Here is a 21,238-nt window from a genome sequence, read left to right as displayed (position 1 = left end):
TGGAACTAGAACTTTTTCATAAATATTAAGGAATTATCTAACTAAAATAAAAACATATTTCTAGCTGAGAAGTTGCTTGTAAGTTCATTTTCTCTTATTTTAATAGTACTAAGATGTTTCGGTGTGGAAATGTGAATCCTAACAGTTTGATTCAGGTGCGTTTGCATCGGGATGATCGGTTCAGAAAGCATAGAGTGTCGTCGTGGCAACGGGCTGGGCTCCAACCGGACCAATCAGGCTGCAGCGTTTCATGTCACAGAGAACACGCGTCGCTTCGTTTAATAAATCTGATTATTTCCGTCTGAATCCAGAACCGCTGTTCGGTTTGAAACTCCCTCCGCATGTTCATCGTGTTTTTCCACACCTGACCCCGAAAAGGAACAGGAAGCGCATCACACAAAAGTAAAACAAAAAATAATAATAAAATGATCCCAATTTCACCGACTGTTCCTTTAAGCAGCGCGCATGCCGAGTAGCATGCCGAGTCGCAGCCTTCAAGTGCTTTTCTTTTTCTACTTACAGCCATGCAGCCAGCAGCCATTATGCGGCGCTGCAGAAGCTGCTGGAGTCTTCGCCGCGCTCCAGGTTGTTTGTATGCATGAGAAGAAGAAGAAAAAGAAGAAGAGTTGGGGCTGATGGAGTAACAGGATTAATTCCTGCTTTTGGTCACATGGGAGGGAGATGGTTTGGTTCTGCGGAACAATCCGCAGAGTGTGGGAGGAAGAGGGGGAAACATTATGACATCATAACACATCCAACAGGAAGTAGAAGAGGAAGCAGAGGCTGATCCAGAGGGGGGCTGGGGGGGCGGAGCCTCAGCTGCTCTAACAGGTGTTTTCTTTAGTTCACTTGGCGCAGGTGACCGGATCGCATGGCTGCTGGAAAAGTGGCTCAGAGCTGAACGGAGAGCTGCCGAGGAATAAATACAGCAACGTTAGATTAAAATGCTTTAGATTAAAAATAATCTGAAAGTATTTGCAGACAAATAATTCAGCTCATTTGGTGACAATTATGGGAAAAGATGTTTTATTTCGAGTAAATTTCCAGAAAATAATCCCTGAAATAAAGATAATGATGTTAATTAAACGGCAGTTTGGAGGAAATTAACACAGAAAAATATAAATTTAATTATGCAGAAATCAAATTGTCTGAGTTTTTCTCTGTAGCTTCACCTGAAGCTGCCTCACATCGAGATATTTTACTTTTTATTCACCTTAAAACCACAAACATCACATAGTGCACAATTAAAAGAGGAGGAGATAAAAATAATTTACGGTTTTTAAACTGTTCATGAATAAAATCTGAAAAGTGTGGCATGCATTTATATCCAGACTCTCTACTGATGCTGCCGGGGGACAAACTTTTCTTCAGCAACCTGATTGGTCAGAGCTGATGGGAAGATGGACGGAGTTAAATCCAGGAAGAAAAACGACCAACAAGCATGATTTACTTCAGAGGTCTTCAACATGGGGGTTGTGGCCCACAGGGGGGACGCAGAGGAACTGCACTAGGGTCATGAAATTTCTGATTGGATTTTTTTTTTTCTAAATTTTTTCAAACTTCAAGTTATGACTTTAAATACATATCAACATTAATCGAACGTATAACAAAATAATAGGCATAAACTGACGTATTTTAGTCAGAAATATGTAATTTTGTCTGTTCAGTTTGTTAAAAGTGCAAAAACATTGAAGACCCCTCAAAGGAGATGTGCCAAAATGGCCTAGTCAAAGTTCACATCGGTTTCAAGACTTATAAACATATTTTCTCTGTCAAATCTGACCAATAAAACAACAATCATCCAGTTTGTAGCTTTAAAGTGACGAAATATGAAAAAGTTTTTCAAAGTTTTATCTGCAACATTTTTTAAAATTCAACATTTCTGAACTGTCTAGAATCAAATCTCCTCTGACCTGCTTCCAGCCTAGCGATGCTCCGACTGACAGTGGCTCCAGGTTCTGTTTCCCGCTCCGGTTCTCCCGTCTGTCCGGGTCGCCGGCGCCGGGCCTCGGCCAGGCCACGGCTCCCCGCCTCGGGTCGAGGCGCCACCCGCCTTAGTCAGCCGGTCGTAGGAGGCGCCAGGTGGCGGGTGGCGCCTCCAGGAGGCCGGGCTGCAGCACGGGTTCGGAGCCGGATCCGGGGCGTCTTTAGCCTGGAAGGAAGGAGGTCAGAGGTCAAAACAGGGCCGGACTTAAGGTCCGAATTCTTTGAAGCAGGTTGGTACGACGGCGTTTTACTGGCAATAAACCGAATTAAGAGGAGGAAATCTCTACCAAAAAAATGTTTGTTTTAAAGTCAAAAATCTGCAAAATCAAAAGACAAAACTGAGAAATTTCTAGAAAAAAGTGGAAATTTCTGACTTTCAAAAGTCAAAATTTTGACTCTTAGAAAGTCAGAAATTTCAAACTTTCTTTCTAGAAATTTCCAGATTTTTTTTCTGCAACTAATAAAATTTCGTTTTAGATTTTCTAGGTTTTTTCTGAGATTAATAATAGTTGTATTTTTTTTCTGTGAAATTTTCCACTTCAAATCCAGAAATTATATTTTTTTAGATTCTTTTTAGACTAATCTCAAAGTTTTTCTTCTAAAAAACTTTTAGAGCTCAGAAATTGCTGAGTTTTTGTAGGAAGTTTTCTCCTCTGTTTTCTGTGAACGGCCCTGATGCGCCGTGTTTATGAACATAAATGGCCTGTATAGAACATGGACAGATCCGTGTTTAATGTGTGGTTTTGTTTAAGCGGATTGGAACATAAACAGATCCGTATTTTCTCCTCCAGCCAGGATGTTTCTCATATGTGGCTATTAAACACAAGCTGCTTGGTGTACGACACAGAAAGTCTGCCAGGGGAAAAATTCCCAACCAAAAACCCCAAACATACCCCAAGCTGAGAGATTTATAATTTTGGTGGGCTGACTAGAAAATAAAGCCCAAGTTACTAGCTTGCGGCTGCAGCCTCGGCACGTTCCCCGCTCGTCGCCCCGGTAACCCCGCTGCAGGAAGATGACGGTGCAGTTCCAGCAGCTCGCTCCTGTAATTTCAGCTTTTAAAAAAAGCACCATAATTAGTGAAACTTGTTGGGCTGAAGCTGCCGCCGCTGTTTTAGAGCGAGTTCTGACTAACTGGCTCTAATGGAGCCCCGCTGGCCGGCCATTCCCGGTCTCCATGGCAACAGACGGGAAGCGAGTCACCGGCCAGCACCGCCGAGCGGCATGCTCAGCGTGGTCACTTCCTGCTGCAGACGCTGAGGGAGGAAACGGGTATTTTCTCCTTCTTTGGTAACTAAAAGTTGCTAAAACTTAGAAAATTGCTGATCCGACAACCTGAAGGTGAGCCGCGCTCCAGAAAAGTTTCTACATAATTTCATCACAAACCTCAGTCCGTTTATGTCAGACTCAGAAATTTACAAGTTGTTTTCTAGCAGATTTTTGACTTTTTTCTTTTTATATTTGTGAAGAAGAACAATGAGCTCAAAAAACATGTTTACAAATAAAAATCTTATAAGTGTGGCAGGCACATGTACTCAGCCTCTCCTAATCTGATAGATAAAATCTACTGCTGTCAGAAATCAGCTCCTATTGTTGGAAAACTAGCATTTTTCAACACCCTGAACACAACACACCTACAGTTTTACATGGTGATGGCAGCATAATGCTGTGGGGATGCTTTTCTTCAGCAGGGGCAGGAATCCAAGACAATCATGAAATAAAAACTAAGACTTGAATATTTTCTAATTGAATTAAATACATTTTTGAAAAAACTCTGTTAGCCAACATGCTACTAGCAGGGGTTCCGGTCCAGCGGCGGCCAGCCCCATTTTGTTTCAGAAGATCAAAACATCGCCAGTGAAACGAAGAGATAAAGGTTCTGACGGATCCAAAAGTCTGGTAAGGTCAACATTAAGAGATTCACCTTCATTGTTATTTTAGGGAATCGGCTCTTCTGTCTGCTTGGCGAAAATGAAACCAGATACAGTTAAAGGAGATAAACATTAAATTAAAGAAGTGAATTAAGCAGCAACACAGTTAAATCTGAGGCTGTTGGCAGAATCATTAACTTTCTGACCAAATCCGACTCAGAAACTCTCGTCTTTATCAGAGTTGAATTAGTTTCCTTCAGCCTGAATGGAGGAGGCGAGCTGCTGTTAAATAAATCACATCCCTGCTCTAACCGGCCCGTTCTCCTCCTCTACACCGGTGTTAAGGAATGGTGCGGCGCTGCCAACCCAAACTCTTAAATCAGCCTCCGCGCGCTGCGCACGGCGGGTGAAACGCAGTGGCGCAAAAAGTGGCTATGCAGTGAATGCAACGCATCGGGGCGCAAAAACGATGTGGGAATTTTTTTCTAGTCAGCATTTTATGTACTTAACAGCCGTTTGTGTATGAAATGATCAATAACAGAGGAACAGTACTGATTAGGCGCCCCTCCCACACCATTTGGAGGTTCGGCAGCGGTTACGAGAAACCTTCGCGTCAATAATCCACGTAAAACAACCGCAGACCCGTCAGAACCTAAAGAACCAGACATCAGTCTCTTCATCCCTCAGTCATTTCCTGAGACCGAAAAATAATATAAATGGCAATTTAAAGAACAAATCATACAAATAGATTAATAGTAAATAAATAAATATTGTGAAGAGATCATTAAAAACGTTTGTTAGGATTGTGTAGGAAAAACGTTGATATCTTTTATAAATAGTGTTTTGTGGCCAATATTATTTCACCGTTTTATTAATGCGGGTGGCCAGTTTATATAAGGTTTCCTATCAATCTATAAGAATGATAGAAAACATGCTAACAAAAAGCCTCAGACCTGCAGCCACAGGCGCTTCTAGACAGGATAACAGAAGAGGCTCTTTGGCTCAAATATATTAAATTATGAAATACTGCCCTGATATTTGTTTCTTTCTTTTTTAATTGCCCTGTAGGCAACGATTTATTCATATATATGTACATTTATTATTATTGATACTTTAAAGATGAGTTGTACAAGTTTATGTGTGGGGACATAAATCCAAGAAAGAATTGGGAAATAAATCCTTTAAATCTTTTTCTGTCTGTTTTCACAATCAGATTAAATTCACACATTTTGACAAATCTGGGAAATTCTTCACCAAGATGGAGATTAATCAATATTAATCCAGATGTAAGATTCCCTGCTGAGCTGCGATCAGTCCCCCTGCGCTGCCTCCTACAGACCAACTGATCACACATTATTGATCCACGATCAGCTGATCCCAGATCTGTTCTGGGCTCAGCAGCTCACATGACGGATCAATTCTGCAGATCAACACGTTTTCTGTTGAAGATTAACTGAGAATGCAACTAACGATTATTTTAATAATCCATTATTCTGACAATTAATTGATTAATCAGATTAATTTATTAATTTAATGATTAATTAAAAATGGCTACATTTTGCTAATTTTTTGTTTAGGAATATAAAACATACTTATACATTAGAAATACATTAAAATATGCAAATACATGTGATATAATTAATTTTTAAATAAGAAAAGAAACACTTTGTTCCCTAAAATGCAATAGCAGCACTCCTTTAGGGAACGCTTTGTGGCACTATTTAAATAAAAATGTTACTATAAATAATGTGAAAAGCTCAGCTCATCAATATGTAATATTACATCAATATTACATCAATACTACATATTGATGTAATATTGATGCAATATTACAACAGCTTAATTTGAACTAGGTCAAGCTAAAACTGCCACTTGAGAATTTCTGGGTAAAACAGATTTTAAAACAAAGATTTTCATCTTAAATGCAAAATGTTCAGTTTTGACTTAATTATTCCTGTGTTGTTTTAGCAAACTGCATGTTTTAAGTCTGTTTTCTGTCAATGATTATTTGATTACTAAATCAGTTTATGATTATTTTTTTATTTGATTAGTCACAATTAATCGTTTCAGCCCTATGACAAAGTTAGATTATTTTATAATAAATGAGAAACTGCATGAGCAGAACCCAAAAATTATACTCAACTAACAGTAGCAATACTTCAAAATATTTTTACTCAAGTAAAAGCAAAAGTAGCTGTTCAATAAATCACTCGAGAGTAAAAAAGTATTTGGTAAAAAGTCTGCTCAAGTACCGAGTTACTAATCAATTTATCAATTATTTAATATTGAACATTACATCATCAGATGGACCAAAATAAAAAGAATGAAATGGCAATAATTCATATAAGTAACAAAACATAACAAAATGAGGCAAAAGAAAATGTTTCCAAATCAGATTCTTTCAATAAAAAGCTGATGAATCTTTAACAGAAACTGCAGGTGTGTCTGTTTCTGGTGAACTTTGGTTTAAACATCTTTGTTTTACTACCCAACTCTGAGTATAACTTCCGTCTTTAGAGCTTAAGACCAAATGTAGAAGAACGAAGCCATAAGCTGGACGTTAGCTCAGCTGCATGTCACACTGCGTTATTCACCCAACACCTCGATGTCATTCAGACCGCCGACATGTTGCTGAAGTCCAAACCCCACAGCCGGATCTGCTCCAAGCTTCACCTCAGCGCCTGCCACCGCCGTGCTTCTGCTCAAAGCTGCTGTCCAAACGGACTGACCGGCATCAGGTTGCTGCACCACACAGGCAGTCAGCGGGTTTCAGCAAATCACCACAGAAATACAAACTGATTGGCTGACAGCATTCCTAACCCTAACCCTAACTTCAGTTGCTGTAAAAATGCTGTGTATATCACATGACTTAAAAGAAAGTTTGCTTTGTAATTTGACGCCATGAAATTGGGCCTCTGTCTCTTTAAGAAGCTCCTGCCATCAGCAAGTCATCCCAACATGGCTCCTCTAGTAATCCTTAACAACGTTTTTACCAGCATTTCACTGAAAAGTACTGTAGCTCCTATGAGGAGCTCAGCAGCTCCACCAGGTGTTTGCTAATTGCTGCTAGCTAGTCTGAAGGAGCTGAGAGGAGAAGTTGTGTCTCAGAGCCGGGGCCAGGTTCACCCACACGTCTGCCATTTGATCAACTTGTTTGAAACTTCTGGTGGAAATTGGCAGTTTTTGCTATAACCTGGTGCCATGCATTTCTCTTTTTAAACTGTTAATAATGTACAACGTCTCTGTAAATAAACAAATTGAGCATCTTTCAACAAAACAAATGTACACCACACTTTCCAGATTTACATTTACCTTAAAGTATAAAAGCTTGTATTATTTTACTTCCACTATACCCTAAAATGATGATAATTTGTACTTTCTTTAGCAGGTTCTGCAGGAAGATGCAGCAACACACCAATGCAGGACGTGGAGACAGCGAGTCGCTGCTCAAATGATGAATTTAACCTGATGGCATGTGTGTCATAACTCTGAGTTTTTGGACACTTCTGTTGGTTTTTAGATTCCAATAAACGGCAAAACAAAGCAGAACCCTGAAAATCAGGACAAATTAACCTTGTTGACCTGTGAGCAGCGGGTTTTAACACAAACTCGAACCTTTGCAGGAGTTCTGTAAACATCCAGAGGTATGTTTGTGTAAAACAGCACGGCACCGTCAATTTATAGCACTTTTAAAATGCAAAGCTCCATTTTTTCTTCTCCTTGAGGGTTTTGAACCTTCTTTTCCCACAGTTGGTGTCTGTTTTTTTTAACTTCCTTCCTTTCTTCTGTGCCCCACCCTTCTCTCTTTGTGCACTGAGGCAGCGGGAGGGAAGCCTGCAGAAACTGTTTCTGAAGTCGCAGAGCTCTGGCAGAAAAACACATACTGCTTCTCCTGGACGGATCCAGAAAAAAAAAAATCACGTCTGATTGGAGATGAACTTCAGTCACATGTTGGAGAGAAACGGCTCTTGGAAAAAGTTGCGATTTAGAAATCATCTTGAGGTGCTTGGAAAAGATCTTTACTGTCCAACTGGGATGATATAATTTACAGTATTCACTTTTCCTTCTGGATTAATAAACTATTTTTGAATTTAATTGAGTCCATTGGCTAACATTTGACAAGAGAACCGCAGCAGCTAAAATGTGACAATCTATTTTAGCTAGCATTAGCTTTAAAGCTAATTTTAGTTAATGCACTGCTGCTGGAATTCTACATGTAGTAAATGTAATTATCTGTGTTTAATGTTAGCCAACATGCTACTGTTAACAGTTTAACTAGCATGTTAGCAAATTTTAGCTTACAGGACGTGGCTTCAATATCAGATGGAGTATGCTAATGTTAGCCCATATGATACTGTATTTATGCTAGCATTAGCTTTTTAGCTAATTTTGGTTTATATATATATATACTTCCGTTAGCATCGTACACAAAGTAAATTAATGCTAATCTACATGATAGGCTTCACTAAATGGGTAAAAAAGGGAGTGGTGTCAGAATTTAGTGGTTGGAGGATTTGTCTTTTGTCTTTGGCTAAAGACTACGAGCCATTTTTCCCGCTAGCGCTAGGCTACCTAGTGTTTGCATTTACCCAGAATGCCCTGTGCTGTAGTCCATGTCCTGCTTTTGGAGCGGTCTCCGGTCCGCTTGGCATTCACGTATACATTCAAACCGAACCAGAGTTCATTTCAACAGAACCCAGACCGAGGTTTGTAGGCGGACCAGTTTGTTGCTTTGGTCTGTATCAGAGCTCGATTATTCAGTCACACTTCCACAAATGAACCGGACTCTAGACAAACTAATCCACTTTAATGTAACAAAACTGGTGTGAATGCAAGTTAAAATCGGCTAAAACTAAGATGATGGGATCAGACCGGTAACGGTATTTGCTTCATTAGTTCAGTCTGTAGATGTTACTATGAAGGCAGAATTTCCCCTTGAAACAGGCCTGTGTTGAAATTAAACATTAATTTTCAAATTAATATGAATGCTTGTTGTCCTACCAGTGGTGCCTGGGAATACGACCGGCTCCAGGACTGGGAGGTAACTGGTGCGTGGGGAATGGTCCTTCCCAGAATTCCTGCTTCCGTAACCGGAGACTCGGACCTCCGGTCTCGGCGCAGCATCGGTTCTTCTGCTTCCTTAGCGCTTGTCACGCTGTTGTACCGCCGCATGTATAACTGGGACGGACAGCAGGAGGTTACTCGGTTGCTGTGCATTCTGGGTAAAGACGGACTGGCTCGTTCTCACCTCTGCTGGTTTAGTTCCTTTCTGCAGCGCTGCGTTGTTCACAGCTTCCTCCGAGTCGAAGGTGGTCGCCCGGTACGCCCTCCATGTTGTCGCCGTCTCTGCTTCGTCCTCGGACCCGACGTCCATCAGCGCCTTGCTCGCCTTGTTCCTCCAGGTGCTCCTCACGGTCACGTTCTTCGTGTCTGATGACGCGTCGTCCGCGGAGAGCTCGGTTTGCCTCTGGCTTCTCCAGCTGGTCACCGTCGCCGTGCTGCTGCCGCTCTCGAAGCCCGACTCTGTGTCGTTGAAGTCCGAGGACCGGCGCCGGCCGCCACTGCCGCCGCCGCGCTGGTGGCTCACATAGCTGCTGGAGATCTCCAGCCTGGAGGCGCCGTGGAGTTTGGACCTCGTTGGCACATCGCTGCGCTCGTCGTCTCCACAGTCCTGGTCTTGGCACGGCCGCAAAGCGATTTCACTCTTAGGGATGGAAATCTCATACGGGACGGAAATGCTGCCGCGGTGGTCACTGCTGGGTCCTGTCACACAACGCAATAACCGTAAATAATAATAAATCATCTGTGTTCTCATTTATTTCTGTTGTCAAAGACAGTCAACAGATTCAACTAATTAAGACCGACACACTTTATATCACATATATTTAAATTTATGTGTATTCTTCTATTTTTAATAGTAATACTTTCTTAATACATTAAAAAATACAAATATTGTTTTTCATAATAAATACTATTTAATATACAAGAACAATAAATAATAATAATAATAATCTCATTACTAACATTGAATAATAGTTTTAAGATACAAAAAAATTAACACCAAAAATAGATTCTTCAAGACAAATAAGTTATCAATACATTATTATGCTATTATCAAGAAGAAAAACTATTTAACATAATAATAAATTGTAATAAATGTATCACTATAATTTAATGTTAATTAGTATAAGATAAAAAATTAGCAATACATTATTATTACTATTATTATTAGCAGAGGTGGTAGTAATAGTAATAATAAGGATCATAATATTGATAAACAACATATATTACAAGAAAGAATAAAATGCAATAATTTTATTTATATTATTTAATAATAAAAATGACTAATAATCCTATAAATAATCACTTACAACATTATCATAACACAATACATTTTTGGAATAATGCTAATAAAACAAATAAAAATACTTTGTCATAAGAATTACATCATCATCATTATTATTAATATTATTATTATTATTCAGTGTAGACTTAGACTTAGACTGACTTTATTGTCATTTTGCATGCACAGGGTGTATACAGAACAAAATTTTGTTGCATTCGGCTCAGGACAGTGTTAACTGTCGCAGCGGACTCGGCTAGCAGCACTAGCCGGAGGAGGAGAAAGCGAAGGCGGTGCAACCGGCAGCGGAAGTGCGGCTGTCGAAGTGGACTAACAGCTAAGCTATTATTCAGTGTAAAGTCAGTTATTAAAATGATGGTTATTATGTCGATCATACTTTCTGCACCTACCTATGACGAAGTTGCTGGTGGACGTGTGGCGCTCCTTCGCCGGCATCGGCTCGCTGGATAAGCTGCTGCTGCGGCTGCTGGTTCTGGAGGAACTGGGGTCACTGGGGTAGATGGTGATGCTGCTGGTCATTTTGCTGCTGCTGGTCACAATCGGCTTGGTGGAGATCTTGGGTTTGCCGTTTGTTGTCAAGGACTCTGAAATCATGACTTCCTTCCTGTCGATCTCAACAATCGCGGGCTTGATGACGGCCTTTGACCTCAGCGCCTCCCGGGGGCTGCACACTCTCTGGATCTCGATGGAAGACGGCGTCTGGACGGGAGTGTGGCGGCCTCCTCCGTCGGCCGGCTGCGCCCTGCAGAGCGACTCCTCGTCGAAGGAGCTCCTGGAGGAAGACCCCTCCGAGTGCGAGTCGTGGACGTGAGGGTATCTGGTGTACCTGGAGCTGGTCGTCCTGCTGCTCACCGACGCGCTAATCGTCTCAGCTACAGGTTCCACTTCTGAGGGTCTTGAGCCGGTGGATTCAGTCTCAGATGCAGATGAATGGCTGTCTGAGCCGAGGTCGTTGGGCAGCAACGGACTGACGTGAGATCTGTAGGCCGTGTACGACCCGTTGGCTGTGCACGCCGAAGACTCTTGAACGGTGTCTGTTGGTTCCTGATCAGAGGCGGACACCGCCTCCTTCTCCGCTGCAGACATGTTGTTCACGCTAACGCTCTCTGGCACAGCGTCGGAGTTGTTCGACTCCGTGTCACTGCCTCCGTACGCTTTAGAGAACCTCTCTCTGTTCTTCGCCTCTGCGTCCGTCTGCTTGAACGGCGTCCTCTGAGGCTTCGGTTCATTAGCAGCTGGAGGGTAGCGGCTCAGGACGGACGCCTTCTTAACTTCGGAGGTATGCGAGGCTCCTTTAGGGCGTTCCTCAGGGAATTGAGACGTGACTCCGTTGTCTGAAGAAAAGGTAGCAGTCGTGGTTTTGGGAGTCCGTCTGTTCCTCAGAGCAGGACTCAGAGGTCGCCTCGTCATCTTTGGGGAACTCTCGCCTTTGCCCCTCAGCATGGTTTCTCTCCTGTGCTGAGGGGAAAGCTCCCGGATCCGGTGCTTTGGAGAGCCCGGCTCTGGAAACGATGCAGAACTTTTAAATTTGGGCTTCTCTTGCCTGAAGCCCATCGATACCACCTCCTCGTTCTCAGCTTTGCCATTCTCCAGGACCTTCGCGGGGTTTCCATTTCCGTGTTTTTCAACATTCCCGATTCCTTTACCCCCAATCCCAGCTTTTCCACACAGCTGCATCCGGAGCTGCTCCACCTGTTCGCTCAGTTGGCGAGATCGTCTTTGCTCCACCTGAAACTTCTCGTGAAGCTCTCCGTTCTTGAACTGGGAGTTCTTCAGATCCTCCTCCACTGCCTCCATCTGCTTGAGGCGGTTCTTCAGCTTCTCCACTTCCTGAGTCAGCTCCTTTACTTTGTTGTCTTCCTCCTGTGAGCCCTTCTTGATCTCAGACTTGTTGACGATGCCTAGCTTTTCATCTGCTAGCTTCAGGTAGTCAAGGTTCTTCTTGCCTCCCAGTTTACTTGTGAAAAGAGCGGTGGAAGAAAGTTCGTCCTCAATCCTTGAGCTCATGAAGTCTGAACGATCCGGGCTTTTTCTTTCCTCTGAAAGTTTCTGAATGATCTTCTCATCCTCTCTTTGCTTCTCCAGCAGCTTCTTCCGCTCGCTGACAAACGCCTGAGTGAAGGCCTTGAGCTTCTCCAGCTCTTTCGCCAGCGCCTGCTCCGCCTTGTCCAGCTTCGTCTCGGAGCCTTCGACTTCCTTCAAGCGCGCTCTGAGCGTCTCCAACTCCGAGGAAAGCTTCTTGGTCAGGTTCTTCTCCTCGTTGAGACTCAAGCACAGTTGGCTGCAGTCAGATTTGCTTTTAGCGAAAGCTTCCTCCAGTTTCTCCAGTTCAGCCATCCTCCGCTGAAGACGCTCAATCTCGCCCTTTAGCTCCTTGGTGAGGTTTTCCTCCTCTTCCAGTTTCTCGCGGACTGTGCGGCAGAGGTCCTCGGCTTTGCGTACCTCCTCATCCTTGCCCTGGATCTTCAGCAGACGTTTCCGTAGCGCCTCCACGTCACCCAGCAGGGACGAGTTGCTGCCTTCTGCTTGGATGATCTTGTCCTGCAGAGGAGGGAATCATTAATCATTTCTGTCCTAAAAAAAATCTCCAATTTGTCCCCGTCTTCATCAACCATTTATCAACCATTTCAGACACATTGAACTAGCAACAGAGTTATTTTCATGTTGGGTTTGGAGACTAGAGTTCAAATTCGTAAATGGAAATTCATTTTGTCTTTAAGTTAGCTTATAACAGGTAAGCTACATAAAAAATTGCACATTTATTAATTTAAATGACAAAATGTTTTACTGTAAAATATTTCTGGCCCCACGTTGATCTTGAAAACTAATGCATTCCTTTAAGCTCAGATTTCATTTTGGGCAACAATTTTCGTATTTTTGGTTGTCCACTAGATGGCTCCACTATTGCCAAGGCAGCAAAATTTTACTTTTTTTGGGCAAAGTTGCTACAGAGATAAAAGTTGTGTAGATGTGTGTCACATGTCACACATCTTCACAGTTTTATGGAAATTAAATATTTTCTTAAGTGACTTTGGGAGATAAAAATAAAAATGTGAACACAAACATAATAATACAGTTAATGATAATCATTTTAATCAATAAATTATTTATTATTGGGATAATAAAATACTATTACTACTGTTTATAATTCCATCATTTGTCAGTGGTATTTTTACTAATGATATTTACTCATTCATCAATGTTTTAATAATATTTAAATAACATTATTATTGACAATTTTCAGCAATACTTAAATATTATTTACTATTTATAATATGCATAATTTTATTATCAGCAATATTTGTAATAAAGTCATCAATACGTTTTAATAATATTTTAATAATCATTTTATTACTAATATTTTCAGCAGTATTTAAATTATGATATATTCTACAATATTTTGTCATCAACAATATTACATGTAAGAATTATATGACTATTAATATTAGCTATATTAATGAGAATAATTACATTAATGTTAATATTGAATTGTTAATAATATTATTGATAATAGTATTTATTCTTGTGTAAAAAATAAAACCGTGGACAAACTGAAAAGATTCACTTTTGAAGGAATAAAATCCCCAAATATTATTATTATTATTAGTAGTAGTAGTATGAATATTTCTGGGTAAATTAGTTTTAACAAACTGTCTTGATGACAGTTTGTAAAACAATATTTGAATAATATTTTTACGGCAGTTTTGAGGAAACAGACTATTTTCATCCTTAGGGTCTCGATTGGGAGTTTTCTTTAAAAATGTTTTTAATTCGACACAGTAGAAAAACTAATAATCCACCAAAATTAATCCTGAAGGCAGCTGATCCATTTCAGGGTCTAATAATTATCATTCATCTTGACATTAATTTAAAGGAAATGATTGTAATAATCTGGTTCTGATTCCTGTAAAACTCGACCCAAACTCCTAAAGTCGTGATGTGAAGTGCCACCAACCTGCAGGTCAAGCAGCTCATCCTCCGACTTCTGCAGCTTGTTGGTCGCCTCTTCCAGCTCGTCCAGCCTCCTGCCAAGACTCTGCAGCTTGTGCCGTAAGTGGCGGTGCGTCATGTCTTTATGATCCGACATGGCTGCTAACTTCAGAACGGATTCTTTTCTCTCTGTTTTCCACGTCCGGGTTATTTGATAGCAGCGTTTTGGGACTTCCACATCTGCGTGGCAGTGATAGCAGGACCTCAAGGCGCTCTCCTGGTCCTCTTGTCAGCCTGACTTGTTGCGGTTGTTTAGGTCTCCAAAATTGCCTCTAAATGGTGTTTAGCAGACAAATCTGTCATCTGTAGGAGAGAAAGACAGGAAATGACACTAATTAGTCATCTATGATTTGTCAATGTCAGTTGCTGTTCCCAAAAGTAGCAAGAAAAACAGAAAAATGAGTCAAGAGTGGCTGATTACACCCCATTTCACACAGAGTAATAAAAATTAGAACAAGCTGAAATAAATTTGCTCTTCAACTGGAAAAGTTTGTTTCATCCTTTAAGTTAGCCAAGCAGCTCGTCCATCGGCTGAATCAAGAACAAGGTTTCCTCTGAGCAGAGATAAAACAAAACATTTAAGTGTTATTATTATTCATTTCAGTGTGAATTTTATGTGTTTGTGAATTATTAATGCTGCTACAGAACGCTACAGTTGAAGCCATCAGTGGTTCAGGACTTCAAACTTCATTACATTGAGTGAGTTAACCACCGATGGTTCTTTTATGGGTATTTTTCCTTCAATTTCTTTCCACTAAGCTACATAAAATCGTCCTAAAAATGTTGTAAAATGTCCCATTTTCCCCTGGATGTTCTGATAGAACAGTCGGTCTGATAATTTCATGTTCTTATTATGAGCTTGTTATAAAACAATCAGTTGTTTTCACCTTGAAATGCAAAACATATGTAGGAAAATATGCAGCATTTTTACCATCAAAATCAAATGTGTCAGTTACTTATATTCATATCAAGAGTTACTTTTTACAGTGAACATTAGCACAGTTTTCAAATTAGAAACACTTTTTGCTACTAAATTATTGAATAAATAGACATATGGGTTCTACAAAAAATATCTTTATAGTTTTTAATCTTATTTAGGTTTTTCAACCATCAGATTAAAGCAAAGTTCATCTTTCCAAAGTTTCAGGAACTCCTGATCATTCATGGAGATTTCTTTTAGAAATATGGACTGTCAACTATGACGTTAGCGTTAGCGGCTACATGCTTAGCACTGAGATGCTAATTTAGGCTTGAAAAGCTTCTCTGACTGGCTAACTCCTTTTAGCACAACTTGAACACAACAGACGCATTTTCAGATCCAATCAGATCAGTGCAGAAGCAGAAATTAACCTCCAGCGGGTTTGATGTCACTTGTGCGTCAGATTTACGGGTGAAATCAGAAACGTGAAAATGAAATGGAACTTTTGTATGTAAAAGTAAAACAGAAAAAGAAATTAATTGTGTTAAAATCAACATAAATCATAAAAACTGACATGCTAAAGTCCCGGCCATAATAAGTAGAAAACTAAAACACTAATCATCAGTTTTTTGTTTGTTTGTTTTTTACTTATTCTTAGGAAAGACATGTATAGAGGACCAAACAAGTCAGATAAGTAAATTTGATATATTCCAGAACAAACCATGAATGCTTTTATAAATAATGGCTCTTTTTTAAGTTGTATTAGAGACACATTGAAGTGATTTGAAATGTTCAAACACTAATAATTTGTGTTGGAATCACCCAAACCGACCAAGGAAATTTCTCCAGCCTGTCTTTCACCTTGTCAGTCCTTTGTAGTAGGTTGTGTGTGTGTGTGTGTGTGTGTGTGTGTGTGTGTGTGTGTGTGGCTGCAGCTCTGTTGTCCCACATCGATCCCCTCTTCCTGCTGACAGCAGCACATCTCGACCCACTGCCCAGCTGCTGCTCCCTCAGGACCGTCATTAAGAACCAGCAGGTCACCCGGAAAGTCATGACTGCCACCAATATGGCCGCCTTGTCGGTCAGGGGGCGGGGTTAGTGGTTGCTACGGGTCACCATAGATCTCATGAATGATTCAGGTAGCGGCATCATTCCCTCCCCCCCCATCAGTTTCTCACATTGACCACAGAGGAAGAAAGAAGGTCCGTATCGACCCGATTGGAGGACGCCACATCTGGGCTCATCATCCCTCCCCCCCCGACCCGACGGCCGGCTCCACGGCTCCTCTTCCTCCCACTTTACAGCTTCACCATCCTGAAGCCTGAAACCACAACACAGGAGGATCTGTGCAGCTTCCTTTGACGTCTCGCTGTAAATCTGCGCCTATATGAACCATGTGTGCAGAACTCTTTGACATGTCATTACGGCTCCTTTAAGATGGAATAATACACTTTCTATACTTTTATTTGGTGCGATGAAACCCAAAGCTGTCTCCCCGCAGCTCATTAAAAGTCTTATTAGAAGTAAATATGCTTTGAACGTACACATGTCATCGGGTTGTGCTGGTTCAGTAACGCTGACATGTAGCAGATAAAGTCCTGGAGGACGGAGCCAGAAACACCTTCGCTTTGGAGGAATGCTCCGTATTTTCCTCCGCCGCTTGCTGGGATCCACGATCGTCCCTGCGACTGATCCCAGTCCAGCAGACTAAAAATACAGCATGAGATTCTCATAAATCCGTCAGAGAGAGATTTGGTCAGTGGTAGAAAATATTTCAGCTCTTCGTGGCGGATCAGGGCTGCAGAATGTGGCTCGGGTAAAAACGCTGCCACTGAAAACTAAAAGGAGGAAAACGGTTTACCTGAGTTTAGCCTCATGCTATATATTTAGCTAGCAAGCTAAATATTAAGCTGGAAAACTAAATATTTAATAAACTAAATAAACTTCTGCTTGCATGAGCACCAAATTTCAAGTCTTTCCACATATTCTCAATAGGCTTTAACTAGGCCCTTCTGTCATCTCTGACTGTACGTTTATTGTCGCCGTGATGGAAGATGAACCTCCTCCGCAGTCTCAAATCACTTACAGCCTCTCCACAGCATAATGCTGCCACCACCATGTTTCACTGTGAGCTTGATGTAAAGATCTGCTTTTTTTAATGTGGGCCATAAATTTACATTTTCCTCCCGTCTGACCGCGGCGCTTTCCTCCACTGGGAAGAAAACAGTCGATTAATCTAATGCCGTTTATGCGTCGCTGCTGTTTTCCTTTAATCTGAGAATAAAAGTCAAACATCTACAAGATGTGGCTGAAGTTTAGCAGAAAGGTTCTGTCAACCACTCCAGAATTTCTTAAAAACCCAAACACACACCCACACACACACGCGCCAAGGTTACAGCAGAAAGCATATAATTAAGGCTTCAGGCCTGACCGTTCCCCTTTAGTACATTTTGTTCTGTTCATGAAGAGCAGCAGGGGGAGAAGACCCTCTCTCTTCTAGAACTTGACATTAACTTGGTTTTCAGGCTCTTCTGCTTCATAAACACGATAATAAACGGCCAATCAGAAAGCAGGTCTCCTTACAGGGAACGGGCCACACGAACGGTATTTATGCAAACGTATTGATGTGTGTGGATGGATGCTGGCGCAGCACAGGAACCACAAGATGGCGGAGACCTGAAGCTTGGCCCGCACTGTCCCGTTTTCCAAGATAAAGAAAGCCGGGGTCCTATAATGGTGGGTTTGCCGTTTCCTGTGCTGTCATGTTGGATTTTTTCCCGTTTCTAGCACTCTGTCAGTCTAGAAAAATGTCAACATGGAAGGTACGATTTCATTTCTGCAAAAATACGACTGAATGTACAAAAAAGGATCAATAAAGAACAAGGAGCTGTGTTTTTCCTCCACAGAATCTCACGGAAAAGGTGCCGACATGACAGGAAGTGGAGGTTGAGCTGAATGTCGTCTGCAGGAGAAGAAGAGTTTTGTTTTATGGGAGAAAACGTGGAAGAGAACCGCATCACCACGGCGACTGGAGCTGGGAGGCTGATGTTCACCGACGGTGAAACGTTAGGAGAAGTTAAGAGTCAAAAATGAAAAGACATAATTAACAATAATATTTAGTTTGAAGCTAAATTATTTAGCTTGCCATCAAAATCAGTAGGTCAGGGTTTTTAAGGATGCCAGAAAACTGCAAACGAAAAAGGAAAATAAAAAGAAAAAAGTACCAAAAAAGGAACAAATGGGAAGATACGAAGAACGGATGAAACAAAAGCAATAAAGGAAAGAAAGTAAAAAATCTGAAGGAAAAAAAGAGAAACAAGAAAAAAAATGTATTGAAATTTTTTAAAATGGAATAAATAAAACAATGTAAAAAAAATAAGAACTGAAATAAGAACAAAATCCAGCAAGAAATTAGTAAAACTGGAAAATGAAAAATATAAAAAACTAAAAAAAGAAACAAAGGAGATAAAGGAGAAAATAATATACAGTTCGTTGTCCGACACACATCAGATGTTTTTTGATAAATAGTTTGGTTGCTTAATGATAAAACAGAATTTTGTCTGAAAACCTGACCAATAATCAAACCATCAGTGATTATTAATCGAATTTAGTCTGGATTAAAAACCCAAAGTGAAACTAAAGTAAATCTTTAATTTGAGATCATGGAAAGCTGACAGCAGACCTTCCCAACGATCCCAGAGCGAGCGATCTGCCCTGAGCAGAAACTCTGTGACCTGGTGAAAGGCGTGAACGGCTGGGCCGCGCTGCCCTCCGTACCTATTTAAAACTCCCAGCAGCTGCTCAAACACTCCAGCAGACATCAACCGACCCGACCCGACCCGACCCGACCCGACTCAGGAGGCTGCGTCACACAATGAGCTGCTCCTGGAGGAATGCGAGAGCGTCACCGCGTCACACTGATAAGAGAAAACACGGCGACACTCGTAAGAGTCAGCAGCACCGAGGAGCTGGGAGTGAAACCAGCAAACAGGAGCTGCTGCAGCCAGCAGGAAGCGAAACACAGGCCAGTTCTCACAGTCCTGCATGAGAACACCAAGGTCTGGAGAACAATGACAAAACGTTTCATATTCCACTTTAAAGAGGCCATCAAACCTGCTGTTGGTTAGCAGGATGTTCCACATTGGTGCACAAATAATAAAACATCTGAATTTATCTACATTTATCTGATGGCCAGAAAATAATGAGTCCAGATAAATAAATAAAAAACTTAAAACCTCTAAATCAGAAAATACACCCCGGCATTCATAAAGTCATAAATAAATAACAATAAATAAAATCTAACCAGTGTTTTATGTGCAAACGGCTGACTTTATAAATGTGTTTTCTTTTATGTTTGAAGAGCAGAAGGAACATTTCCACCTCAGAGGGCAATAAAGTTTTATCTTAGCAAGTCTTTATGATCAGTTCTGATTTTTTGATTATTATTATTTTGTTGTCCGGTTGTTCATGCTACCGCCACTCCTCATGGTTCTTTAGGACATAAAAATTCATTTCTGCAATAAAAATGTACTTCTGGTCTGATAACATTTGGTAATTTTGGGTTTGCATTATATGGAAGCATTTAACAGCTTGGAGATAAATTCAGGAGCCGAATCTCGTTTTAATGAGACGTAAAACTTTCTTGTAGCAGCGGATCTTATTTAAAGCTGAGATTTTGTTTTTTTGTTGCTATTTTATTTATTTATTCTCCTCTGGTTATGTATTGACATACGCACAGGTATATGAATTCATGTTCTATACTCCTTTTTATAATGTACAAATGTTTACCTGTATTTCACATGAAAGATAAAATAAAAAAATATCATAAAAAAACCAAGATGTAAAACTTTCTTGTTTTAATGAGTTTTATGCCTTGTTGTAACGACATGAAGTCCTCTCCTCCGACAGATTACGACTTGTTCAAAAGGAGTAAAGCGACTCGCTGCGACTCTCCTTCTCTCCCTGTATGATGCTCAGAGGTCAGTTTATCCCATCTGGGCTACCGTAGCTAAATAGAAAATTGTTTTTAATGGAAGGTAATGCTAAAGCGCTACATCAACATTATATTTAGTCAAAACTAACGTTAAATCTTTATATAAACTTTGTATTTACTGCAAGCTAAATTCAACCATGTTGATGCCCACCATGTGTCAGCAACATGCATTACGTCGTATATAGCATCAACAGCATGACATTTACCTATACCCACTCCAAACTAAAAGCAAGAATATAAACATCTAACGACTTTAGAAATGATTAACAGTCAATAACCAAAACGTCAACATCGATGTCGAACTTTAATCCACAGAAATTTTACAAAACAGCCAATTAATCAAGAAAAATTACATTAGGGGAGCGATCAGCAAACTTTTTCAAAGTTAGCAAAAACTTTAAAGCGCTAAGGGAAAAGTTAGCGCTGCTAAGCCAGGCTGCTGGACTCTTCACGGTGCCGATTGTTCTCTCATGTTCGCGTTGGTCTAAAATGCCACATCTGGACACGTTTGTGGTGGAAATGTGACAAATTGTGGAAACACTTTGAGGAATGTGAATGTTTTTTGGGTTTTATTGAAAGCTTTTCTGCAAAGAGATAAAAAAAGGAAATCAGACTTACTTTAACGATTCGTCTTCAGGACGTTACACATCCCTCCAGAATCCCTCCATCCTGCAGGAACACACACAGAGGACATGGGGTTAGTAAAAGAGGAGCATCATGATATCAACAAACACACTCACACTCACACACATTCACGCCATCTTTCACCAATGTCATCTGGTGCAGTTGGCAGGAGCGGAGGCTGACAATGCAGCCACTGTAGGGGAGATTGTTCAGTCAAGCTAACCGGCTAAGGATGAGCTAACGGCTCAGATGTGGGACTCATGTGTGAGCAGACAGGCAATGTTTGGCCAGCACAACAGAAGGCCCCATTCAGCCGTCTGCAGAGGCACTTTTACACACACACACCCCACACACACACATTATCTTAATCATCATCAACATCCTAGAAGCTCTTGTCTGCTTCAAACACACACACACACACACACACACACACAGGAGGAGGAAACACTGCCGACTCGCAGCATTCCATGACAGTAGCGTTCCATATGTTT

The 21,238-nt window shown here is 40.9% G+C and overlaps 1 protein-coding gene across 2 annotated transcripts in view; it reads right to left on the bottom strand.

Moving 5' to 3' along the window:
* luzp1 (leucine zipper protein 1) overlaps nt 1-21,238 on the bottom strand; it is a 40,649-nt gene continuing 19,411 nt past the window's right edge. Inside the window, exons 1-8 of one of the 2 annotated variants that reach the window (XM_028000873.1) lie at nt 16,675-16,800; nt 16,309-16,451; nt 14,177-14,514; nt 10,611-12,762; nt 9,103-9,620; nt 8,859-9,032; nt 1,914-2,152; nt 1-909 (exon numbers count right to left, since the gene is read on the bottom strand). In XM_028000873.1, the coding sequence (XP_027856674.1) occupies nt 1,925-2,152; nt 8,859-9,032; nt 9,103-9,620; nt 10,611-12,762; nt 14,177-14,308 (3,204 nt within the window). In that variant the 5' untranslated portion in view covers nt 14,309-14,514; nt 16,309-16,451; nt 16,675-16,800 and the 3' untranslated portion in view covers nt 1-909; nt 1,914-1,924. Of the gene's footprint in view, nt 910-1,913; nt 2,153-8,858; nt 9,033-9,102; nt 9,621-10,610; nt 12,763-14,176; nt 14,515-16,308; nt 16,452-16,674; nt 16,801-20,741; nt 20,793-21,238 lie in introns of those variants that run through there. The other variant, XM_028000872.1, reaches the window with a different exon arrangement.

The sequence above is a fragment of the Xiphophorus couchianus genome, chromosome 19 (assembly GCF_001444195.1).
Source record: "Xiphophorus couchianus chromosome 19, X_couchianus-1.0, whole genome shotgun sequence".
Lineage (NCBI taxonomy): Eukaryota > Metazoa > Chordata > Actinopteri > Cyprinodontiformes > Poeciliidae > Xiphophorus > Xiphophorus couchianus.
Note: the sequence above shows the minus strand (reverse complement) of the source record. Positions and strands in the feature narration are given on the sequence as shown.